We start from the raw sequence: 26,508 nt of genomic DNA, 5'->3' as shown, positions 1-26,508 counted from the left end.
AGGTTCTCCATGAGCCCTTCCAGCTCAAACCCATGTCAGCCCCTGCGGTGGCTTTCATGGCCTTAGAGCATCCTTCATCTGCAAATACCTGCCTAAATGCCAGGGCTCTGAGCTGGAATGCCCCAGGAGGAGGGGCCTGCACACAGCCCCCACCTACAGAACTTACCACCAAGACACAACATGCCTGACACCTGACCCTGATACGAGAAGGAAAAAGTCTAGGTTGAGGCCTCTTCTCCAACATCCAGAATGTCAGAATTGAAGAGAAGTGGCATTAAGAAAAGCTCCCCCATTTCCTCTGCATACCTATTTAAAATGGATTTGGAAAGTGGCTCTGATCAAAAAAAAACTTTCATGAGCAAGTTGGACATGTGAGCAAAATTCTTTGTTCCAGTGTCAAAGGCAGACACAAGTCCACAGCAAACATTTCTAAAACACTAGTACATTCAGAGTAATCTCATAAAATTGAATTTTATTTTGAAATTGTTTGACATTGGAGGTTTTTAAATATAGATCCCATTTACCATGTAGTTATTTTGGGGTTTGTCAGTATAGAGTATCCAGAGGTCCTTTCTTGGAAGGGACTCTCCTTTATTCGGGGATATGTCCTTTCTTCCTGCAGTTTGGGTATTAGAACGCCCTTTCTTTTATGAATTGATAGATAAGGTAGGCTTTTTGGTGTCCTTACGTGGTAAAAATAAACCCACTGCTGGACCCTATTCCTTTAATGTCCTACTCCGTGAAATCCCAGAACCTCAGCATCCTTGGGTCGGCATCAAGGTAACCTTGGGATTCCCGATTTATGTTGCAGGAAATATTGCTTCTTTTTAAAAGAGATCAGAAATCAGAGAGGATTAGTCATGAGCCTGAGACCGCACAGCAGAAGCCAAACTGAGATTCCAATGTGACCCTCTTGGGTCTGGAAGCCCCATATGGCACAATTGCCAATCATCTCCCCATCTTCATCTGGGGGAAGAAGAAGTTCCCAGTGTTTGGCTCAAGAGGACCCACAAGTAGTTGAGCCCCAAAAACTTAGCACTCATCCCAGGAAAGCTTCTAGTTACTAATATGCACTTTTAGCCTCTGAGAGAACATGGTTAATGCTGGAGTTGGTGCCCCATCAGCAGAGAAGGAGATGCAGGCCATCCCCCCACAGTGGGGGAAATACCTGTGTGGTTATTACTAGTTTTAAGAGGGAATTTTATCTACTATCTATAGGGCAGAATTATGGGGTCAATTTTGCTTCTACTTGAGCAAAAATTCTCTACAGGGTTGTGGTGATCATCCAGCTGCAGACCTGAACAGTAAAGGCATATCCCAGGGAAGCCTTCCTCCTGGAGAAGCAGGGCTGTCTTCAGGACGAGGCAGGAGGGAAAAGCTGTTGGCACCAGAGCAGCCCATCTTGCAAGTGGAGGCCAGGGACCTTGACCTTTCCAAGTCCAACGACCAGAGTCACCCTCTTGGGACTCTGGAGGATGTCCTTGGGGCTCCTCTAAGCCCAGTGGTCCATCGAGAAGGAGTGAAGTCCAGAGTTGGGAGCCTCTCTGGGGAACCCGAGCGGAGGGGGTAGCTGTGTGCTGCTGGAGAAGGGAGCAAAGGTCTTGGTCCCAGAGGCTCTCACTAGTCGCAGAGGAAGTTGGGAAAGTATTGGTAAAGAGGGTTGTAGCTCCTCCTGTTTCGCTTCAGGCAGTAGACGAACTTCTGGTCACAGGTACAAAGGTGCGTCTGGCAGTAGGACCCGCGTTCTGCAAATAGGACGCCAAATGCAGGATGAGGAAGGGAAGCGGGACTCTGTGACCCTGACTCCGGGCTTGCTTCGGTACGACCTGCTGCCAGCCTGAGCAGATTTCTCGGTCTCCTTCCTGCTCACAGGCTGATGAGGGAGGCGCAGCTTCTACACTGGGGATGGGTGTGTGCACCATCTGATGGAAGAGGCAGAGCTGCTGCTGGGGGGAGGTTTCAGCCCAGGGAGACACAGCCCCTGCCCTCAGGGAGTCCCCAGTCTGAGAACCTTCCCTCCCTCCCTTGGGGGCTCCCAGTCTGATGGAAGAGACCACCCTTGCTTGGCTGAACGCCAGCTCTCATAGAGGAGTCTCCATCCCCAAATTTAACTTTGAACTCAGAAGCGCCTGAACTTGAATCTCGACTCATTGTGGGTGCTAGCAAGCCTTTGAGTCTGTTTCCTCATCCATAAAATGGGGACAGTAAATCAGCTTCACAGCAAGCAAAAGGAAGTATGCAAAACACTTGGCTCCCAGGACATGCTGCGTCTAAGATATTTCAGTCCTTCTCCTGGAGTTCAGATACAGTTGCAGTAATCCTGCCCCTCCTACCCCGGGCACGTCTCCCTAAGATATAGACTGGCTGACCTCTAGGGGAAGCTCCAGTGACCTGAATGGAAGCCCCAGCCTTACCACAGGTGACCAGACCCCATGCGACTCTGTACTTGTACGACTGTGTCAAGGTGTTGCAGCCTTTCTCCTCCAGCTGTGCATAGCAGGAGTCATGTACCCAACAGCACCTGTCAATGCAAGAGACTTAGACCCTGAGCAGAAGGGGCCTGTCCCTTGAGCAGAGGTCACCATGGTGGGTGAGGTCTGACCAAGAAAGAATCTAATAATAGAGATGAGTCCTTCCTGCTCTTTCAATAGAGCTGCCCCACACCTATACCTGTTCATTGACCTACCCTTTCCCAAGAAAGGGTAGGCCCATGGTGAGACTACATTTCCCAGCCTCCCTTGCAGGGAGATCACATGACCGCATGTGAGATCACATGACCAGATTGGTGGCCAGTGGCATATACAGCACTTCTAGACCTACCCATTAAAACCTCTCTCACACCATCCTCTACACTCTCTTTCTCTATCTCAGCTGGATGGAGATGCCCTAGTTGAGGACTGAGAGGCCATGGGGAGAGCTGCAAGACAGGGGAAAGATGGGTCCTGGAACTGATATGTGATTCACATTGTTAAATGAGTGAAAACTAAACTTCAAGTATGAGAGGCGTGGACAACTGTATTTTTAAATTTTTTTTTTTTTTGGTCTTTTTGCTTTTTCTTGAGCTGCTCCCACGGCATATGGAGGTTCCCAGGCTAGGGGTCAAATCGCAGCTGTAGCCACCAGCCTACGCTAGAGCCACAGCAATTCGGGATCCGAGCCGAGTCTGCAAACTACACCATAGCTCACAGCAACGCTGGATCCTTAACCCACTAAGCAAGGCCAGAGAATTGAACCCGCAACCTCATGGTTCCTAGTTGGATTTGTTAACCACTGTGCTACGCCAGGAACTCCTAAAATTTTGATTTATAGAAAAATCGAGAAGATTGTACAGAATACTCCCTTTTACCCCACACCCAGTTCCCCCATTATCAACATCTTAAATGAATACAATACATTTGTAACAGCCAACATATCAATATAGATACATTATTAAAGAATTAACTAAATAATAGCATATCATTATCAATTCATTAATTGTAAAAGGAGTCCGTAGTTGATTTAGATGTCCTTCGTGTTTCCTAAATATCCCTTTTCTATTCCAGGATCCTGTGAAGGACACCATGTTACATAAAATCTTCCTGTCCCTTTAGGCTCCTCTTGGTTATAGCAGGTTCTCACACTTTCCTTGTTTTTGATAACCTTGACAGTTTTAAGAAACAGTGGTGGAGTCTTCTGCAGGATGCTCTACTATTGGGATTTCTCTGATGTTTTTCTCATGATAAGATGGGTTATGGGTTTATTTTGTTGCTTGCATTGTTCCAGCCTGGGCCATTGGGAGCTCTTTTGGTTGGCCCCCATGCTTTTGATGTATCCCTATCAATGTGGGGTTGGGTTTGTTCTCTTCGAGCCCATCCTTAATTTTTGGCACTACAAGAAGCTCCAGGCTCATCTTGTGTCTTTCCTGCCCTAGTCCTGGAATCAGCCATCTCTCCAAGGAGCCTTGGTTCCTCTTACTGGAGAATGGGATCAGAAACCAGATCTGGGCACTAAGAGTTGTTTATTGCTTTTAGAGTATTGTTTCTTTTGGCTGACAGAACAAAAAAATAAATCTCTCTCTCTCTCCCTCTCTCTCTCTATTTTATATATATATATAAAATACACATATATATATTATATATCTATTAAGCTAAATGAGTGTTCATACTGAAGTCTTCTAACTCTAATCCATGACCACATAGATCATTCTAGCTTCCTGTCCTTTGTTGTCTGGTCTGTCAGCTCCCCTTCCAATGTGAGTGGCTTGGCTCCAACCATCTACCATCCGTTCGTTTAAGTGCCCCCTCCCAGTATTCATGTCTAGCTGTATAAGAATTGTTAATCCAGCAGGTTGTATCTAAAGAACAATCTCTCTCAACCCCCGTGTTCATCTAGAACATCGACACTTCCCAATCAAGAGGTGGCAAGCAGGCCCCCTCCTTCCTAAAGCCTTGGTGACTGCCTTGACCAAGAGGACAGAGGAAGGAGTTCCCAGTGTGGCTCAGCGGTAACGAACCAGACTAGTATCCATGAGCAGGCAGGTTCGATCCCTGGCCTTGCTCAGTGGGTTAAGGATCCAGTGTTGCCATGAGCTGTGGTGTAGGTCACAGATGCAGCTTGGATCTGGCATTGCTGTGGCTGTGGTGTAGGCCAGCAGCCACAGCTACAGTTGGACCCCTAGCCTGGGAACATCCATATGCCAAGGGTGTAGTCCTAAAAAGCAGAAAGAAGGAAAGAAAGAAAGAAGAAAGCAAGAAAGCAGGAAGGAAGGAAAGAAAGGGCACAGAGGAAATGATGTCATAAAATTTCTGAGGTTGGATCATAAAAAGCCATACTCTTGTGTCATGCAGTTGAACACTCGTTTTGGGAACCCAAGAATCGCTGGGCTGGGAAGAAGTCCAGACAACCCTGGAGAGGCTCAAGTGAGAGAAACTGAGCTCCCCCCAAACCCTGGCCTCAGGTCCCAGCCAGCAGCCAGTGATACCTCGCCAGCAGCAGGAATAAGCACTCTAGAAAGCAGATCACCCAGCCTCAGCGGAGCTGCCCAAGCTGAAGCCAGGTGGAGCAGAGACAAGCCCAAGTGGCAGAAAAGTAAATGGTTTTCATCGCTTTAAGCATCTGCATTTTGGGGTGATTTGTTATGTAGAGAAAGACCAATGGATGGATATACTAGGCCACTGAGATTTGGGGAGTTACACGATGTACCTTGGGCAAGTTAGTTAACATCTTTGAGACTCAGTTTTCTGATCTCTAAAATGGTGCTCTAATACTCATCTTTCAGAATTAACATTGAATCAAATGAGATAGGCACAGAGCCTGGAGCACAAAGGGCAGTTGTGACAATTAGCTCACCAATCAGTACCGTCCTTGGGGGTCCCTTTACCCCCCCAGCCACAGTAACAGCCGTAGAAGCCGTAGTTCCTCAGGGCGGGTTTTCCAGTCACCTTCTCAATCATCGTGCTCAGGTCTAGCAAGCTCCCTGGGACAGCAGGCACACCTGAAAGAGAGCCCGTGTCCCCAGATGAAACCCAGGCACACCTGCTCCAGGTCCCCTTGCCCAGCATCTCCTGTCCTTTCTCTCACCTTGGGGCTCTAAGTGACCAAGAGGCCTCTTTTTTTTTTTTTTTTTGGTCTTTTGTTGTTGTTGTTGCTATTTCTTGGGCCGCTCCCGCGGCATATGGAGGTTCCCAGGCTAGGGGTCAAATCGGAGCTGTAGCCACCGGCCTATGCCAGAGCCACAGCAACCACAGCAACGCGGGATCCGAGCCGCATCTGCAACCTACACCACAGCTCACGGCAACACCGGATCCTTAACCCACTGAGCAAGGGCAGGGACCGAACCCGCAACCTCATGGTTCCTAGTCGGATTCGTTAACCACTGCGCCACGACGGGAATTCCCAAGAGGCCTCTTTTTTTATCCTTCCCATTAGTGGGACAGGAACAAGAAAGGAGAAGGCAAACAGTATAGAGAGGTGGTTACAAGTTTGGATGTGGAGAATGAGCAGCTGGATTCAAATCCTGGCTCTGCCGCTAATTCGCAGCATGATGTTGAATAACTCACATCACCTCTCAGAGCCTCAGGGTCCTCACCTGCAAGATGAGGGGCTGAAAATGAACACCGACCTCTTGGAGTTGTTGTGAGGGTTGACATACGATGACGTGTATAAACTCCGAGCGCAGTGACAGACACATAGTAAGTGACCAAGAAATATTAGGGATAAGGGCCGTGGTATCTGTATGAAGCAGGCAGACAGGTGCTGGCTGTCTCTCCTGATGGTACACCCCTCCCTCCCCACAACTGGCACCATGGGGAACCAGAAGTACCTCATCTGACAGCAGCATGGGGCCTGCAGAGATCTCCGAAGCCAGCTCCCTCCTCTGACAATTGGGAAACTGTAGTTGGGAGGGGAAGGTGCCTGGCCCAGAGTTTCACAGTGAGCCGGCAGCCCTCAGCCAGCACTAGGACTCTCATTTGCCCTGCTGTCTCCAGGGATCTGGCAAGGCATCAGCTAGGACAGCCCATTGTAGCTTGTGTACATGGCTACAGGGCTGCCAGCTGCCTCAGGAAGCCCAAAGCCCAGCTCCAGGTAGGGAGTATAGAAAACCTGGAGAAGTCTGAGCAGAGAACCCCCAGGGATTATGGAATGGGATATTTACACAAAGGGGCTGGTTTTATTATAGCTTTATTTTATTTTTTTAAAAGCTTATTTGTTTGTTTGTTTGTTTGTTTATTTATTTATTTTTGCTTTTTAGGGCTGCCCCTGCGGCATGTGGAAGTTCCCAGGCTAGGGGTCAAATCAGAGCTACAAGCCACCAGCCGACACCACAGCCACAGCACCGCGGGAATTGAGCTGCATCTGTGACCTACGCCGTAGTTCATGGCCACACCAGATCCCCGGCCCACTGAGCAAGACTCAGTTTTCTGATCTTGGATACTAGCCAGATTTGTTTCCCCTGTGCCACAATCAGAACTCCTGTTAGAGCTTTATTTTATTTTATTCGGCATTAAAGTGAAAAATCTTCCTTCCACATCTACAAGCCCCATGTCCTCCATATAGTACAATCTTTGTTTTGTTTTGTTGTTGTTGTTTTGTCCTTTTGCCGTTTCTAGGGCCGCTCCCACAGCATATGGAGGTTCCCAGGCTAGGGGTCAAATCCGAGCCATAGCCACTGGCCTACACCACAGCCACAGCAACCTGGGATCTGAGCCGCGTCTGCAACTTACACCACAGCTCACAGCAACGCCGGATCTTCAACCCACTGAGCAAGGCCAGGGATCGAACCTGCAACCTCATGGCTCCTAGTCGGATTCGTTAACCACTGCGCCATGACGGGAACTCCAAGTACAATCTTTGCATATTCTCTCCTAGACTCCTGCCACAGCCCGACCCATTGGCCATGATCCTGTCACAGGTGAGGAAACAGAGGCTCAAAGATGCAGAGGCTCTTGCTGAAATCTACACAGTTAAGTGCAGGGCCAGGATTAAAATCAAGTCTCTATAACTTCCAAGACTGGTCTCCTTTCCACTACGCTATTGTCCCTAGAGGTGGAAGGTCACAAGTTCAGAGGTTTTGGGGCAAGTACTTACTACAAGCCAGGAACCAAGCCAATGTGAGAAGGCCCTTCATCTTCAGAATTCTGGAAAAAAAAATACATCCCGTGACCCACCAGTTGGGAGAGGCCCCCATGGCCTGTTCAGGCCCCACTCCTGGTTCCCCACCAGGCCCCACCCTCTCTGGGCAGGAAGCAGGCAACTGCAGCTGGAAAAGATGAGGCAAAAAAAACCTCAAGGAGTTGACTCAAGAAGTCCCGGGGCCGGGGGGGCGGGGAGGGAGGAGGGAGGGAGGAGGGGGGGAGGGTGGGACGACTCCATGGGGTGTTGCTCCAGTAGAGATGGGAGAGAATTTCCCATCACCAAAGCCCCCAACACAATTGCTCCTTCCTCCTCAAATTCTTGTTCAGTTATATTTTACAGCAGTGTTGGTACAAAAACAAATACAGGCTGGATTCATTCTTGTGCATTCACTGTATTGCATTCATTCTTTTTCTTCTAATTTTATTTTATTTTATTTTATTTTATTTAGGGCTGCACCTGCAGCATATGGATATTATGGGGTCGAATTGGAGCTGCAGCTGTCAGCCTACACCACAGCCACAGCAACACAGGATCCAAGCTGTATCTGTGGTCTACACCACAGCTCACGGCAACACCAGATCCTTAACCTGAGTTGGACCAGGGATCGATCCCACATCCTCACGGATACTAGGCAGGTTCTTTACTGCTGAGCCACAACAGGAACTCCTCTCCTGATTTTAAAAGAATTTAAAGTGGAAACATTCTCATGGGCCCAGACACTGTGTCTACCTAAAAAAAATAAGTCAACCCTGGGTGCGTACAGCAGCTGTGAGAGTAGGTATCACTGCTCTGGAGGGGAGCAAAATTTGCGCCCCAAAATATGTCCCTTTGGCATAAGGATGCATTTAGGCCGATTATTTTTAAGGGACAGAAGTTTTGGGGAGTCTTTCTTTTACCTCCCCCTTGGCTCCCTAAAGAATTTAGATCAAAGATCTGTTCCCAGAATAGAGCTGTATTAGCAGCAATATCTCCAAGGAATCTGGCAATAGGTGTGGTGGGGACTAGAGATCAGAGTCCACCCTGCATTCCATTGTCTCTGCAAACATTTGCTTTTCCAACTCTATGTGAATTGGCTTCTTCCCCTTTGAGGTCCCAAACCACTAGCCCCAACTGCCTCTTCAGTATTTAGCTGAAGATGGTTATTTACAGTAAGGGTTTGGGCCATTTGGTTGAGTTCCCCAGTTTCCCTGAGGATACAGGCTGTTTGTTACCCTTTTGTTTGATTTTTTTTCTCCTGGTAGTCTATCTCATGTCAATTGTATTCTTAGACCAGCCAGAAGAACTTAGAGGAAAATTTCTTCCTCCCCAACAGGTCCCACTGTGCCAGTGCAGAAATGGAGGCTCAGAGAGCTCAAGCCACTTGCCAGAAGTCACACAGCTGGTAAAAAAGTAGAGGCAGGGTTCATACCCAGGCCTGTACGCTTCTCACTGCCCCTCACATCCCAGAGGGACGTGTTCTCCTTTGAGAACAAAAGTCTCTACCCTGTAAATCCAGAGGCCCCAGGTTCCCTCCCAGAATCTACCTTTGATAAATACATGCATCATTAGCCTGGAGTCCAAAAAATAAATCATACCCAGAAGGCAAGAGAAATCCCTTGTGTCTCCGTCCAGTGACAGATTCTAACTTAGCCCCTTAGAAGTGCCTTACTGGTGGCTGCCTGCTTCCCTTTTTCTCTGGATCCCTAAGTCCTTGTTCATCCAGAGCTGCTCAGCTGGCCTCCAGTCTGTAGGGATTCCACTTGGAGGCCCTGCTGTCTATGATCTCTGAGGTCAGTGGTCACTCTGCCAGCACTCTGCCAGGGCCCCTGGCACCTCCCAAAGCCTGGCTCCAAACACACAACCTCCCACTCCCCAGGGCTCCCGGCTATGGGGCTAGCCCCTCCGTGCCATCCTTTGTCCAGCAGCTCCTCTGAGTTCCAAGAACATTCCTGAGGGTTCTGTCCACCCAGTCTCCACTCTGAGGGCTCTAAAAAGCCAGGGACAATGGCTCCTGACCCTCCCCATCCACACCAATCTTTCTTACTGCTTCCTGGAGCTGTGACAGGAGGAAGATACCAGCAGCCATGCCCTGGGCACCTATGACATGCCAGACACCATCTTCTGTCTCCTTAAACCTGTGATGACCTGCCGATGACCCTACCACGTGGGTATTTTCAAATCTGCTGGCACAGCATCTGCCCTTTACCATCATTTGTTGAATGGGAGAATGGTAGTTGTTGATTTTTACAGATGGACAAATTGAGCATCAGGAAGGGCAGTGAGTTGCCCAAGGAGTCAACTCAGGACTCCAAACCTCCTCTTTGGACTTACTCTCCTCCACTACTTCTGAGCCACCCCTGAGCCACTTTTTATACGTATACATATATATACACAATTTTGGCTACACTCATAGCACGTAGAAGTTCCCTGGCCAGGGATCAAACCTGTGCCACAGCAGTGACCCAAGCCACTGCAGTGACCATATTGGATCCTTAACCCACTGTGCAAAACGAGAACTCCCATTTTCTATATTTTATGATGCTTTGACATCTTGGGGGCCTTGTTGGGCTGGCAAGAGGCAGCCCCTCCAGGACTAGCTAATTCCTAGATAAAGCAAAAGACTCTCCTGTGAACAAGCTTTTCAAATGCAACCTGTCATAAACTAAAGTGCCCAACCACTTCCTCTAGCTCACTCTCACACTCCAAGCCAATATTTCCCTTCGTCTAAATCACCCCAGGACCAGGACCAGACAACCAGGGATCACCCCCAAACCTGGAGTCCACTGCAATTATTCAAGCTAGCCAATCCTGATCTATTTACCGTGCCTGTCTTGTCTTCCACACAAGAAATACAATACAGACTTTGGGTCATGCTTGCCTTTATTTCTTCTGCCTCCTGATCAACCCTGGTGCTTCCCTGTATGACCCTGCAAGGTATGATGTGCACCACCCCACCCCACCCCCCGCCTTCTCTTGGAAACTGTAAAGATTTAAAACTATCTTTTAAATGCAATCGTCTCCTGATCTGTTGGCCTCACCATACTTGAATAAAATCAAAATCCCAAGGTGCATGTGAGAACCCCTTGGGACATGGTGTGGGCCAGCAGCGACGGCAGGCCCCACCCGAAAGGGTCTGAAAGTGTGCAAAAGAAGTTTCACGGAGGACGTGGCAGAGGCATTGAAATAGCTGCAGGAAAGTGGACCTTCAATGAAGCCCAAAGCCGGCTCCCAGGAGAAGAATGTGGCATTGGCTATTTTTATCAAGCAGCCAGAGGGGAATGAGCCAGGCCAAGAGATAATTGTGGAGTGGAGGTAGAGGTAATGAGAGTGGGGAAGGGTGGAGACCGACAGCTTGATGGAAGCATGAAAATATGGAGGCTGGGGAGTAGCTGGGCCACCGGGGGCACAAGCCCTCCAACTCTACGTACAATATAACCCCCTGCTCCAAAGACTCCTCCCCACCCATCCCACCCCAGTTCCTGTCTCCTGGCTGGAGAAGATCAATAGCACCAAGCCCCCAGGATACAGAAGGCAGTGCTGAGACCTCCCTGAAGTCTGAGGGAGGCAATGGGGGGGCCAGGGGTCTCCTCTCACAACCCCCTCCCTCTCGGTGCCTCGCCCCACCCTCCTCGGGCCAGACAGCGCCCCCAGAATGAGATTCCTCACCAGTGACACCTGCTCTGCGTCCTCAGGTCTGGGGTAGAGGCAGGGGCTGGGTGCGCCTGGTTTTAAGAGCCTCTCTGCCCTCTCCCACGCCCCGTCTGGGCAGCTCCGGGACTCCTGGTAACTCACACAGGAAGTCTTACTTCACCCCCCGCGAGACCCCCCTGGGATTTTTTTTTTTTTTTTTCCTTCTCAGTGTTGAGAAGCAGCTATTTCCTGAAGCATGTCAGGCGCCTGGGCGGCTTTCAGGAGAAACACGGAGGAGGATCTGACCCAGGCCACCCACGGTCAAGGTTCTTCTGCACTTTCCCTGACTGGCCTCCCCCCACCCCGCCCCCACACATACACACTCTTCTGAGAAGTTATGGCTATGACTCCTCCCTCTTCTGGCTCTTGACTTCTTTCTCTCTCCCACTTCCCTCGGCATCAGAAAGAAGCCCTTGGACCCTTGCAAACCCCCTCCTCTTGCCAGGACCCAACCACCAGGCACCCCTCAGAACCCCGTGAATTCATTTCAACACAGAAAGGACTGGAGTTCCCGTCGTGGCTCAGTGGTTAATGAATCCGACTAGGAACCATGAAGTTGTGGGTTCGATCCCTGGCCTTGCTCAGTGGGTTAAGGATCCGGCATTGAGGTGAGCTGTGGTATAGGTCGCAGACATGGCTCGGATCTTGCGTTGTTGTGGCTCTGGTGTAGGCGGGCGGCTACAGCTCGGATTCGACCCCTAGCCTGGGAACCTCCATATGCCACAGGAGTGGCCTAAGAAATGGTAAAAAGACAAGAAGAAAAAAAAGAAAGAAAGGACTCACTGAGTGTCTACTCCCTGCCGGGCACCGCTGGGGACCCACTGAGAACAAGACGGAGAACTGGCTTCCAGGAACGTCCCTTCTGGTTGAGGAAACAGATAGTAAAGCCATCACATAAATGTATAGTATGCCCAGAAATAAGAACCGCTGCGGGGAAATGTCCTCTCTGTCCTGCATTTTCATTTCTCTTTCTCGACCAGCAACTTCCTCTGCCTAAAGGTATCCGTAAGTCTTGCCATCCTAAACCAAACCAAAGGAAGCCAAGAAAATTTAAAAAATGAAAGGGGAACATGAAAAGATGTTCCTCATCACTCATCATTAGAGAAATGCACATCAAAACCACTCTGAGGTACCACCTTACACCAGCCAGAATGGCCATCATCCAAAAGTCTACAAACAATAAGTGCTGGAGAGGGTGTGGAGAAAAACAAGCACTAGTACACTGTTGGTGGGAATGTACGTTGGAGCAACCACTGTGGCAATCAGTATGGAGATTCCTCAGAAAACTAAACATAGAACTACCATTAGATCCAGCAATCCCACTCCTGGGCATCTATCCAGAGAAAACCACGACTCGCAAAGACACATGTACTCTGATGTTCACTGCAGCACTATTTCCAATAGCCAAGACATGGAAACAACCTAAGTGTCCATCGAAAGAGGAGTGGATTAAGAAGATGTGGTACATATACACAATGGAATATTACTCAGCCATTAAAAAGAACAAAATACCGGCATTCTTAGCAACATGGATGGACCTAGAAACTATCATGCTAAGTGAAGTCAGCCATACAATGAGACACCAACATCAAGAGCTTTCACTGACATGTGGAATCTGAAAAAAGGACAGACGGAACTTCTTTGCAGAACAGATGCTGACTTATAGACATTGAAAAACTTATGGTCTCCGGAGGAGACAGTTTGGGGGGTGAGGGGATGTGCCTGGGCTGTGGGATGGAAATCCTGTGAAATCAGATTGTTATGATCATTATACAACCACAGATGTGATAAATTCATTTGAGTAATAAAAAAAAGTAAAACAAAAACAAAAAATGAATAAATAAAAGGGGGAAACATCTTTTGTTTTTGCTGCCCTCTCTCCAGCTTTCTTTTTCCTCTAGAAGCCAAAGGTCAAGACAGAGAAGCTTCTTCTTGCCTGTTACCTATTCCCTCCTTTTTTTTTTTTTTAATTTGTTTTTTTTTAGGACTGCACCTGCGTGCGGCATACGGAAGTAGTTCCCAGGCTAGGGGTCGAACTGGAGTCAGACTGGAGCTGCAGCCACTGGCCTTGCCATAGCCACAGCCACATCCACCGCCAGATCCAAGCCACATCTGCGACCTACACTGCAGCTTGCTGCAGTGCTGGATCCTGGCATCTTCGAACTCACATCTTCATGGATCCAACCCGCCTCTTCATGGATACTAGTTGAGTTCTTAACCTGCTCAGCTGCAATGGGAACCCCTCATGCTCCCTCCTGATCCCCATGCTGCCTGCCCTCTGCTGCATCCCTAAGCCTGCTCCCAGGGATCCTCCCAAGCCTAGTGTTGCCCAAACTTGGGCTTCATGCCCTTAGTCTCTTGGACACTCTATCCCATTGACCACTGCATCCTTCTCGAAATTCTTTCCCTCTGGGTTTCAAGAGACCACACTCTGCCATCTGCCCTCCTGTGGCTCACCCCCCATTTCTGTTGGCCCGCAAAGGCAACTGTTTTCAAGGGACCACCTTCTCCCTCTCTTGCCCTCTCTCGGGGTGAGTTATCCATGTTCAGGGATTTAAGTCTTATTTCTGTCCAGATGTCCCCGGGCCAAGCAGTGTGTGGCACTAACTTTCCCTCAACAATAACCCTGTGTGAAGAAAAATGATTGAATACTTGGAGGCAGAGAAGTACAATGACAGGTCACACAGCCTGAGCTTCGAGTCAGGCAGAGCGAGGGCTTCAGAGCTGGGTGTCACCTCTCACTACCCCTGTCACCTGACCTCTTCAGTCTCAGTTTCACCATCTGGAAAGCAGGACAGTAACAGAACCAGCTTCACTTCATAATGGTGATAATTCAATGAAATGATGGGGGCAGAGGGGCTCAGTGCAGTGCCTGACACCTAGTAGGTATTCAGTGAAGCATAATTATTACAAGCATCATTGCTATTAGGTCTTTGCACTAAAACGAGAGCTCCACAAAAGTAGGCACTGGGTCAACTTCATTTCTACACCCCCAGCACCTGGTGCATAGTAGATACTCAAGTATCTTTGTTGAGTGAATGCACAACTCCACTGGCTCTAGCTTCATTCTCTCTGCACTCCTCCAACTCACAGTTCAAATATAATTATGACATGTAACATTATAATTATATAAATAGATATTTAATTATAGTTTATATTTATAAATAAGCTGTACAATTATATTTAATTAATGATAAACGTATCTTAATATAGTTAACATATTTAAATAAATATAATAATTGAAATTCAAATACCTGCTTGATATTCTAGCTTGGTATCCCACAGGAACCCCAGAACTAAACTCACTGTCTGGCCCCCAACCCAGCCCCTCCCAGCTCCCCTATCTTTGGCAATGGATCCAGTCATTCACATTTCAGCAATCAAAATACCCCAACCACTTCCATCCCCAACAGAGTAGAGACTCTTGAGGGCAGGATTCGTCTCTGATTCATGTCTGACTCCAGCACCCAGAACAACATCTGACCCCTAGTAGGGTCCACAACAAACATCTGGAATGAATTAAAAGCCCATAAGCATGCTTGTTCTCTGGCACTTGCTGTGTCTGTCTTGGGCAGGTTTGTCCCAAGGCTGAAGGCCTGTCTGGGTGCTCTGTTGCCCTGAGACCCTAAGTGGCTGGCACACTCCCGGCCTCATCAAACCATTTGATGCCCCTCAGGAGGCTGGCAACTAGAGCAGGATTGCCTGGGGCTCACCGGCAGAAAGTCTGCATTGAGACCCCCTCCTCCAAGAAGTTTTCCCTGATTGCTCCTTCCACAGGACGCGTGCCTGTCTCTGCAGTGTTAAAGAACTCATCATACATACGTCTACTCTGGCACTTCCTATTGGAGGGGATGATGAAGCTGATAGCCCAGGAAGGAAGGAGAGAGGATTTCGGTGTTCAGTGAGCTTCAGTGGTGCCACAAGCACAAGGCAAGTTCAGAACTCATGATCTTAATCCTCCTGGAATCTCGGAGTTATCATCCCTTTCTGTAAGTAAGGAAACCAAGGGGCAGATGTTAAGGAGCTGGCCCCAAACCACACAGCTAATTAGAGGTGGACCCAGACTCTCAAGCCTGACCCGTCACTCAAGTCCCTATTCTTTCCAATACACAAAGGGGTTGAGACCCAGTAAAGACATAATGATTGGGATTTTCACAGGACATCCAACCAGGGTGTCACAAAATTTCCCTATAGACACGATGGAGAAGTGAAAAGCAGAATTAGCAATATAGCTCAGGATTCCCATCAACTGCTTGGTGAGTCAAACTGGATTTTTGGTTATAAACATTCAGCCCAGGGCCATGTGGAGGCTTTGGCGATGCTTTGCTCATCCTACAGAGTGCCTGTTTAAAAATGGAATTAGTAGTGAATGTATAAACGTCAAGGGATCTCAGACAGAAATCCAAACAACCAACTTCACTTTAAAAGATCTGGCAATCCTTGTTCTGGATTCCTACATGACAACCACCAGCTGTGCCCACAGACCGGGCATGTGGGCTTAGCTCTGCCCTGGTCTTCCCCACTCCTTGTGGCCTTTTGCTCACCCTGCCTCACTGTGGCTCCTGGTCTGGAGGGCTCACGGGTGGCCTGTCGTAGAACTCAATCTTGAGTTTGATCCTCCCAACACGTTCATCAGTAATGGAACCCTGAGAGCCGAAATCATCTCTTCCGCAAACTTGTGTTTCAAGCGCCATGCTCAGAACCGAGTACATAATAGTTGCTCAGTAAATATTGTATAAGCACAGGGAAGGAGCCCATCCCAGGATGAAGAGGGCCCTGAGGGCTTTCTGGAAGAGGAGGCACCTGGACTAAAAACCCACTTTAAAAACAGGTTGGAGGAGTTCCCGAGGGCTTTCTGGAAGAGGAGGCACCTGGACTAAAAACCCACTTTAAAAACAGGTTGGAGGAGTTCCCGAGGGCTTTCTGGAAGAGGAGGCACCTGGACTAAAAACCCACTTTAAAAACAGGTTGGAGGAGTTCCCATTATGGCACAGTGGAAACGAATCTGACTAGGAACCATGAGATTGCGGGTTCAATCCCTGGCCTTGCTCAGTGGGTTAAGGATCCAGCATTGCTGTGAGCTGTGGTGTAGGTCGCAGACGCGGCTCAGATCCCAGGTTGCTGTGGCTGTGGTGTAGGCTGGCGGCTACAGCTCGGATTAGACCCCTAGCCTGGGAACCTCCAAATGCCTAGAAATGGCAAAAAGATTAAAAAAAAAAAAGTGGGTCAGAGAAATTGGAACCCTTGTGCACTCTTGTTGGGAATGTAAAATGGTATAGTCGCTATGGTAATCAGAATGGCCGTTACTCACAAATTAAAAGTATAATTACTCTACGACCCAGCCATTCCACTTCTGGACGTGTGCCCAAAAGAATTGAAAGCCGGGTCTCCAAGAGATAATTGTACAACCATGATGACAGCAGCATTCTTCACAACAGCTAAGACATGGAAGCAACCCAAGCGTCCACTGACAGGTGAGTGGATAAGTAAGATGTGATGTATATACACAACTGAATAGTACACAGCCCTAAACAGGAAGGGAATTCTGAAATAAGCCCATCACAAGAGGACATAGGCTGTGTGATTCCTCTTATGTGAGATACTTATCATCATAGAAACAGAAAGGAGAATGGTGGTTGCCAGGGGCTGGGGAGGGGGGGATGGTGAGTTACTGTTTAATTGGTACCGAGTTTCAGTTTTACAAGATGAAAAGAGTTACGAAGATGGATGGTGGTGATGGTTGCACAACATTATAAATGTATTTAATGCCACTGAAGTATATATGTCAAAGGTTAAGATGGTAAATTTTAGGTGATGTGTATTTTACCACAATTTTTAAGCAAGAGAGAGAGGGATTTCCCGTCGTGGCTCAGTAGTTATTGAATCCGACTAGGAACCATGAGGTTGGGGGTTTGATCCCTGGCCTCGCTCAGTGGGTTGAGGATCTGGTATGGCCGTGAGCTGTGGTGTAGGTCTCAGATGCGGCTCGGATCCTGCGTTGCTGTGGCTCTGGTGTAGGCTAGCAGCTACAGCTCCGATTGGACCCCTAGCCTGGGAACTTCCACATGCCGTGGGTGTGGCCCTAAAAAGACAAAAAAAAAAAGAAAGAAAGAAAGAAAGAGAGAGAGAGGATTGGATTTCACCAGGACAAGAATGTGAGGAAAGGCACTCCAGACAGAGAGAACGGCCCATGCAGGACTCATAGGCATGAATTATAATGGTTCATTCATGGAACTACAAATGGATGGGATAGCTGACGGTGTTAGCCAGTGGCATCCTAGTAAATGTTTAATAAATACTTCAGGGGGTAATAAAAAGCCTTGATTTTTAAAATTCGCCAATTTCTCATTCATTTTTCTTTTTTGGCTGTACATGAAAAGTTCCTGGGCCAGGGATTGAACCCATACCACAGCAGAGACCTGAGCCACAGCAGTGACGATGCCAGATCCTTAATCCACTGAGCCACCAGGGAATTCATTTCTGTGTTGTAAATACTCCAAGATTCCAATTTCAATGCTACAAATATTGTGTCACTGAATGCGGGGCTGGGAGAAAACCACTTCTTGAGGTAAGGATGCTTGTTAGTTAAAAGCCCACGTTCTGGAAGTACCACTTATTAGCTATGACCTTGGGCAAGTGCTCTGTGCCTCAGTTTACCCACCTGAATAATGGAGTGAATCATTTTACCTGCCTCATCCCTATGTTCTGAACTGATACATTGCAGGCATTCAGAATTGTGTTAGCACGTAGTAAAGTCTCAATAAATGTTGGCTATTTTTTCTAGGGAGGTGAGACATGCCCTCACTTAATTTCTCAGGAAAGGGCATTTCTCTAGGTGTGGTAGGAATTTAGAAATGGTGGGAGAGTCTAGCCAGAAAGATGCACTTTGGTGGGTCACAGAGAACCTTGAGCATCAGGCTAGGGAGTTTGGACTCTTCTCCTGAGTCTCAGAGAAAGACCTCCATCAAAAGAGCAAGGTGATGTGAGTTCAATAACAAGAGATTGAATAGGTCCTACCCCAAGATCCCCCAACAGAAACACACAAGGGCAGGGTTGGGTAACAGAGCTCATATGTGGGACCCCCGAGCCCAGCATCAGTCACATCACAGAAGGAGCAGCTGTCTTGGTGGTGATGGCAGGAGTATGGTGCCCAGAAGGCGGTCCTAGCTGACCTGATCTGGAGGGATGTACTGGTTCTGAACCCCAACTCCAGGAGAGTTTCTAGAAAACAGGGAGGGAGGCGGGGGCTGTGGGTCACAAGATTCCTGTTATGGGAGGGCATGGAAAGTAACCGGTGTTTGGAAAGGGGCTTGGGGCACCCAGCCCCTGTCTCCAAACCTCTAGGGGGCATTCGGGAATGAAAGTCATCATTGTTGTCCCATGTGGTCCACTGCAGAGCAGGCACCAGGCGTGGGCGCTGCGAGGAGTGAGGTTTGGACTAGAGCCAGGAAAATTTCTTCTAGTAACTCCTGTGTCCTGGGGAAATAATGAGCTGTCTTGGGAGTGGTGAGTTTCCCATCCCCAGAGGCACTTTTTATTTATCACTTTTTAGGAACAGAAATATAGTGTGTGGGGAGGGACCCAGAGGGGCGTCATGCCCCACCCCCACCCACTTAATTTCACCGGAAAGGGAGCTTTCTTGAAGAGTTGGAAACTCGAAAGTCTCATCGAAAACACATAGTGTCTGTTATGCCTGTTACAAAGATTAGGTTCATAGGTTTGTAAACATGTAAAAAAAAACAACTACATTTTACCAAGATTTGCTTTAAAAAACAGGAAAATCAGGAGACCTTCCGTTGCTTTATGGCATGGGGAAAGCTGTCAAATAATCTGTGCGCCCCACCTTCTTAGGGGCCCCCCCTCAACATTGACTCACATCCAAGTCATGTCCAGGGTTGTTGCAAAGAGTGGCACTTATTCAGTGGGACACGGGCTGGATGAGCTCCAGATGTGTCATTCCGTGACAGCAGCTGCTCTCATGATAACTGATTCTTCAGCTTTCCAAACTTTTTTCCTGAGGGCTCTGGAACTTACTGCTCTCCTTGCCTCGAATATATGTATATATATAATACTTGGCAAGACTTGGCTCTCTCGGGAGTTCCCACCATGGCTCAGCAGAAATGAATCTGACTAGTATCCATGAGGACATGGGTTCGACTCCTGGCCTCACTCAGCGGGTTAAGGATCTGGCATTGCTGTGAGCTGTGGTGTAGGTCACAGATGCAGCTTGGATCCTGTGTTGCTGTTGCTGTGGCTGTGGCGTAAGATTAGACCCCTAGCCACCATATGCTGTGGGCTCAGCCCTAAAAAGACAAAAAAAAAAAAAAAAAAAAAGACCTGGCCCCCTTGATTCCTAGTCCTCCAGGTCTCATCTTAAATGCCCCCTCTTCCAGGAGGCCCTCCCTGACCATCCACTCAAGGTAGCGCCTCCTCCTCCTGCTAGTCCCATGGCACTCTGTTTTCCTGCACAGCCAGCATCTTTTTTTGTTATGACCACATCCATGACATATGGAAGTTCCTGAGCCAGGGATCGAATCTGAGCCACAGCTGCAACCTATGCCACAGCTGCAGCAATGCCAGATGCTTAACCCACTGCATGGGCTAGGGATTGAACCCACGCTGCCACAGAGACAACGCTGGATCCTTAATCCACTGTGCTGCAGTGGGAATTCCACCATCATCTTTTTCTTTTTTTTTTAATTATTCAACAACTTTTTCTTTTTCAAATATACACATGATTTGGCTACTTAGGTACAAATGATAAAAATTGTGGATACTTGAAATTCTTTCATATTCTTCAAGGTTAAACCAACAAATCATGGAAATATTCCAACACAGCTCAACAAACTACCAAATTGGATTTTTTCCCTTTTATAAACTTCTGCCAAATATTGACATTCGGCTAACATTAATTTCTCCCACGAACCCGGCCAAACCTATGTCATATAGCAATTTCTTATGCCCATTTTACCTTTCTACAACACTGCAGCATTTACTATCATCTTTCGCTGTCTTTAATGTATTTCTTTACCAGTGGAGGGTATCTGTCTCCTACCCTTCCACTAAAGAGCAAGAAACTAGTCAGCCTTATCTTATCAGCTGCTACATATTTTGTGGTCAATGGAATATTACACAATGGAATATCACTCAGCCATTAAAAAGAACAAAATACTGGCATTCTTAGCAACATGGATGGACCTAGAAACCATCATGCTAAGTGAAGTCAGCCATGCAGTGAGACACCAACATCAAATGCTTTCAGTGACATGTGGAATCTGAAAAAAGGACAGACTGAACTTCTTTGCAGAACAGATGCTGACTCATAGACATTGAAAAACTTATGGTCTCCGGAGGAGACAGTTTGGGGGGTGGGGGATGTGCTTGGGGTGTGGGATGGAAATCCTGTGAAATCAGATTGTTATGATCATTATGTGATAAATTCATTTAAGTAATAAAAAAAAGAAAGAAAACTAAAAAAAAATTGTTTGTGGGATAAGAGCATGATTGATTAGATGAATCATTGGTTTTGGAGAAACTGAGGTTTGGAGGAAGTGGCAACCTCACTGGATTTCAGCCCTTCCGTAGGTTGGCAGCTTGCTCTAAAGATGCACACAGCCAGCCTTGCCTTGGGCTCAGTCTCTTGGTACATAGACTCAAGGAACAGGCCTTCACCAAAACTTTTGCTAAAAACACAAGTCCAAACACCTACATGAGAGCAAGTACGTGTTTTGCTTTATCTTTGAAAAATCAATTCGACTGTTCGCTCTCAAGAAACTCTCCCTGAGGAGTTCCCATTGTGGCTCCGCAGAACAAACCTGATTAGTATCCATGAGGAGGCAGGTTCAACCCCTGGCCTCACTCAGTGGGTTAAGGATCCAGTATTGCTGTGAGCTGTGGGGTAGGTTGCAGATGCAGCTCAGATCCCATGTTGCTGTGGCTGTGGTGTAGCCCAGCAGCTCCAGCTCTGATTCAACCCTAGCCTAGGAACTTCCATATGCCAGTGGTGCAGCCCTAAAGAAGACAAGACAAGAAAAAGAAACACTCCCTGGACTAGCCTTCCTTTCTGCCTTTGTTTCTGTCTTTCCTTCCACCTGGAATGCTCTCTATTTTTCACCTGGTAAAAGCCTATGTGTTCTTCCAGGTGGTGATGTCACTTCTTTTTGGGAGGCCGGAGAAACCCTGGAACAACCTGTTGCTCTGACTGGTAAGATCCAAGACCCAAGATCCAAGGTTCCAGGCTCATGACCCTGAGATACTGACAATTCCAGGCCATTCCATTTGCTTTCCATCTGAATTTAATGCAGCCACCATTTCCTGAGCAATTCCTGTGGGCAGAGCTCCAGCGAGGCCCGAAGGAAGCAGATGCTAAGCTAAATCAAGAGGTCACGACCTAGCGCCTGTCTGTTAGGGGGAGGGACGGGAACAGCCCTTATTTTTTTTAATTTTTTTTTTATTTTTGTCTTTTTGCTATTTCTTTGGGCCGCTCCCGCGGCATATGGAGGCTCCCAGGCTAGGTGTTGAACCGGAGCTGTAGCCTCTGGCCTACACCAGAGCCACAGCAACACGGGATCCGAGCCGCGTCTGCAACCTACACCACAGCTCACGGCAATGCCGGATCGTTAACCCACTGAGCAAGGGCAGGGACCGAACCCACAACCTCATGGTTCCTAGTCGGATTCATTTACCACTGCGCCACGACGGGAACTCCGGGAACAGCCCTTAGACGCCCAGGGCACCTAGAACGTTTGAACTCCTCCCTGTGCCTAGGAGAAGATGTAGTCTCTTCCAGATATCCCTTTTTTTGCTGGGGGAGCATACCCATGGCATATGGAAGTTCCAGGGTAGGGGTCGAATCGGAGCCACAGCTGCCAGCCACAGCCACAGCCACAGCCACACGGGATCCAAGGCTCGTCTGCGACCTACACCACAGCTCACAGCAATGTCAGATCCTTGACCCGCTGAGCAAGGCCAGGGATCGAACTCGCATCCTCATGGATGCTAGTCGGGTTTGTAACCCACTGAGCCACAAGGGGAACTCCCCAGATGCCTTCCTTGATACCTGCCAGGCAGAGTCCATGGCTTCCCCTTCCGTTCCGGGTCAATGATCCCATCCTCTATGACAGCATGTGTCACGTGCTGCCAAGGTCAGCCTACCTGCCTCCCGGCAGGCATGTGGCCATGGCCCCGTGTGTCCTACTGTCACTGGGGCCTTGGTTGGCCTTGATTTCACCCACAACCAGTTCACTGCTGGGAAAAGGCAGACGCCAGGCCCTTTCAGTTCCCAACACAGAGGCACACGCTCTCTCTCTCTCTTCCCTTTCCCTTCTCCCCTTTCTTCTTGTTACTCCCTCCAGATTCTTCTCTTCCTCCACCCTACTCCTCTTCCTAGACTTAGCATGCTTACCATTCAATGACTGTTTTGTGAGCACCTGTTAGGTGCCAAGCTCTGTTCTGGGGGAAAGCAATGAACAAAACAGATGAGAATTCCTTCCGTGTGGCCCCCAGGGACCTTGTATTCTGGTGCGAGGAGGCAGAAATAGACAAGTCGATAAATAAAATACACTTACAGGTGACAAATGCTATGGAGAAAAAGCAGAAAGGGAGATGGGAGTGGGGTGTGTGTGTGTGTGTGTGTGTGTGTGTGTGTTTTGAGAGGGAGGGGGCTGGTGGAGGGAGAAGCCAGTTTAAAGGATGGCCAGGAAAGGCTCACTGCAGAGGGGCCCCGAAGGAGGTGAGGGGCCAGCTCTGGGAATAGTCTGGAGAAGAAGTTTCCAGGCAAAGGAAGGACAAATGACCTGGAACAGGAGCATGTACGCCTGTGAGCTGGAGACACACTAAGGAAATTGTCTACCTTTGGCAGAAAGTTCTCTTCTGAACACATCGTCCAGGCCAAACTGGCGAAATTCCCTTTCTCTGTCTTCTCCCGTTACTGGTGAGCTCCCACATCAGAGTCAATCATGTCATATTATAAGGTCTCCCCACCAGACTGGGAGAATTTGGGGACATTTATTTTGACATTCCAGCACGCAGTGTAGGGCTTAATATTTATGGACTGCCTAACCTAATCAATCAGTGCGTGAACAAACTAGGCATTGAATCCTGGACAGTCTCTCATTCATCTATACCCCTGGCATATTCCTGCATGACATGGACTGGGAAAAAAAAATGTTTGTCAAATGAGTAATAGAAACAACTAATGCTTTTTTTTTTTTTTTTTTTTTAGGGCCACACTTGAGGCATATGGACGTTCTTGGGCTGGGGTCCCATCAGAGCTGTAGCTACTGGCCCATGGCCGGCCACAACCACAGCCACAATAACACTGAATCCAAACCACATCCCGTGACTTACGCTGCAGCTTGCGGCAATACCAGATCCTTAACCCACTGAGTGAGGCCAGGGATCAAACCCACATCCTCACAGACACAGTGTTGGGGTCTTAGCCCACGGAGCCACAACAGAAACTCCCAAATAGCTAACGCTTTTTAAGCACAGACACCACGCTAAGTTCTTTATGTCACTCATCCCATTTCATCCTTTAAATGATCCTATGAGGGAGGCACTATGATCAGATGCAGTTTGCAGATTAGAACAGCAAGGCTCAAAGGAAAAGAAACGGCTCACCCACATCACATGGCAAAGCTCTGAGTTGAATGTGATCAGTTGACTCCCAAGGCCGTGTTGACTTAGCCTATGGCTAAACTGCATTCTGGAGGCAGGCCTGGGAGTGGAGGGGGGAAGGCTAGGGAGAGGCAGAGGAGAGAAGACGGAGCTCCCTATAAAGTTCAGGAATGGCGTCCTCTCCATCTCTGCAAATTTCCACGTGCACCACACCATCTGGTACACGGAGGATGTTCAGTAAAAGTGAAGAAGCACTAAGATGATGCTTCCTTTTCCCAAAGAGGCATATTTTTGTGTGGCTTGAGTTAAAAAGAAATTCCAGCAAGGTCTCAGATTAACATGAACATAAGTCCCAACTTAAACCCTGTTGATAACCCTGCCCCGCTTTGTCCCTAATCTTGGGAACATCTCCCTTTAAGTGTGGCCTTGCCTCCTTAAGAATGGCACAGCTCAGCAGGTTAAGAACCCAGTGAGTATCCATGAGGATGCAGGTTTGATCCCTGGTTTCAAGCCTGGGCATAGGTGGCAGATGTGGCTCAGATCTGGTGTTGTGGTGGCTGTGGTGTAGGCCAGCAGCTGCAGCTCCAATTCAACCCCCAGCCTGGGAACTTCCACATGCCCCAGTGCAGCAAGAGAGAGAGAAAGAAAGAAAAAGAAAGAAAGAAAGAAGAAGAAAGAAAGAAAGAAAAAGAAGGAAAGAAAGGAGAATGGCATAGCTCACAGGTCTTGATGTATTCTGAGTAAAGGACCCCACAGCCAGAGCAATCTACCCTAACTGGATCTGTGCCTGGCTCCCCGCTCCCAGGGACCCCTCTTTGCCCCCCTTTTGGCCCCCCACCCACTCCAGTCTCTCCACTCCAGCTGGTTGGCCACTCACTGGTTCCTGCAGCCCCCATGTCCATACTGACCTCTCTGGCCTGGCCTCAGCTCCTGCTCCCAAAAGCAGCCTCATGGGGCAGAGCCTGGAGCCTCAGGCCCTGCTGGCTCCCCGCCTCCAGTCACAACATCGGGGTCCACGGGCTACAGATCCCAACAGATTCTAGTCTTCCAGAATCTTAAAGTCGTGAGTGTGAGCGAGCAGTGAAGGCAGGCCCGGAGGTGGTCAGAAGGAACTTCTTCCCCGGGTCCGCCCGAGCATCACCCTGCTCAGCGCCCCCCACCTCCACTGCCTTGGCAGATCAGAAGGTCCAACAAAAACCTGGAGCCTGGGACCAGCTCTCCTGCCAAAGGGGCCTGGGCAGTCTGCCAGAGAATTCCAGTAGGGGTGGATGTGAGTCCTGAATTACCCAGGTCACCGCCTGACCCAGCTTCACAGGTTCCGCTAATCCCCTCGGCCTGGAGGGATCACCCCCACCGGGGCCCGGACCGCAGACCTTTCTTAAAGATCTGACTGTCTGCTGAGTAACTTGGCTGTTGGAGTTCCCATGGTCTTCAATCGTGACTGACACAGTAGCCTGAACACAGAGGCTGGGAAGCAGATGCCCAGGAAAACAGATGGGGAGAATCGTGGTCAGAGTGGGTGGTACTGGAGCCAGCAGGGAAACAAATGCACATCTGGAAGTGAGTTCTGAGAGCAGGGACCAGGAGCCAGAAAGGCGGTTGTGTCTTTCATTCAGAAGTTATTTCCTGTACACCTACTGTGTGCCAGCTGCTGGGCTGAGAGGCAGGTACGGAATGAATAATGGAGCTGGGGAGCCGGTGCGGGGGGTGGGGGGCGGGGTCCTTGCTCTCAAGGAGTTTGCAGTTTAATGGTGGAGACAGTGCAGGAAAGCATACCACCAAAAACACTGCCGGAGAGCAGGGAGTAGATGCACCCAGAGCAGCTGCTAGGAGAGGGACTCCCCGCCCAGCCTGCGCAGGCTGGGGACTAATAATAACTCAGCTGCTGCAATAATAATGGTGGAATTAACATGTGTGGAATGCTTACCGTGCACCAGACCCCATGCTAAGCAGAACACATGGTTTACCCTCATCTAACACAGACTTTAGCTCCATGGGGAAAGTGCTATTCAGACAGGGGTCCAGGAACTTGGCCAAGGTCACACTGTGAACCGGAGCCTCCCCTAAGCTTAGAAGGACTCCATCCTGGGAGTTCCCACTGTGGCACAGGGGAAATGAATCTGACTAGTATTCATGAGGATGCAGGCTCAAACCCTGGTCTCAGTCAGTGGGTTAAGGATCCAGCGTTGCCATGAGCTGTGGCGTAGGTCGCAGACAAGGCTCAGATCCTGCGATGCTGTGGCTGTGGCACAGGCCGGCAGCTGTAGCTATGATTCAACCCCTAGCCTGGGAACTTCCACATGCTGCAGGTTCAGCCTTTAAAAAAAAAAAAGCAAAATAATAGGAGTTCTGGTCATGGCTCAGCGGTTAATGTACCCAACTAGTATCCATGAGGGCTTGGGTTTGAACCCTGGCCTTGCTCAGTGGCTTAAGGATCCAGTGTTGCTGTGAGCTGGGGAGTAGGTTGCAGATAAGGCTTGGATCCCATGTTGCTGTGGCTGTGACGTAGGCCAGCGGCTACAGCTCTAGTTCAACCCCTACCCTGGGAAACTCCATATGCCACAGGTGTGGCCCTTAAAAAAAAAAAAAAAAAGAACTCTGTCCTGA

At 48.7% G+C, this 26,508-nt stretch overlaps 1 protein-coding gene across 3 annotated transcripts; it reads right to left on the bottom strand.

Moving 5' to 3' along the window:
• Nucleotides 1–452: 452 nt before the first annotated feature.
• Nucleotides 453–25,052, bottom strand: PLA2G5 (phospholipase A2 group V). Of its 3 annotated transcripts, none has more exons than XM_047790734.1 (5): nt 24,810–25,052; nt 7,567–7,616; nt 5,329–5,473; nt 2,415–2,521; nt 453–1,745 (listed from the first exon to the last, which is right to left on the bottom strand). In XM_047790734.1, exons 1-5 carry the CDS (start codon nt 24,851–24,853, stop codon nt 1,621–1,623), a joined length of 471 nt encoding a protein of 156 aa, XP_047646690.1. In that variant the 5' UTR covers nt 24,854–25,052; the 3' UTR covers nt 453–1,620. The 3 variants fall into 3 exon arrangements, with proteins under 3 accessions (XP_047646690.1, XP_047646692.1, XP_047646691.1); XM_047790736.1 differs by lacking the exon at nt 24,810–25,052 and adding an exon at nt 12,067–12,141; XM_047790735.1 differs by lacking the exon at nt 24,810–25,052 and adding an exon at nt 11,260–11,363.
• Between the last annotated feature and the right edge of the window lie 1,456 nt (nt 25,053–26,508).

Source organism: Phacochoerus africanus, chromosome 8 (genome assembly GCF_016906955.1).
Source record: "Phacochoerus africanus isolate WHEZ1 chromosome 8, ROS_Pafr_v1, whole genome shotgun sequence".
Classification (NCBI taxonomy): Eukaryota; Metazoa; Chordata; class Mammalia; order Artiodactyla; family Suidae; genus Phacochoerus; species Phacochoerus africanus.
The sequence above is the reverse complement of the archived record's forward strand: the minus strand, read 5'-3'. Positions and strand labels throughout refer to the sequence as shown.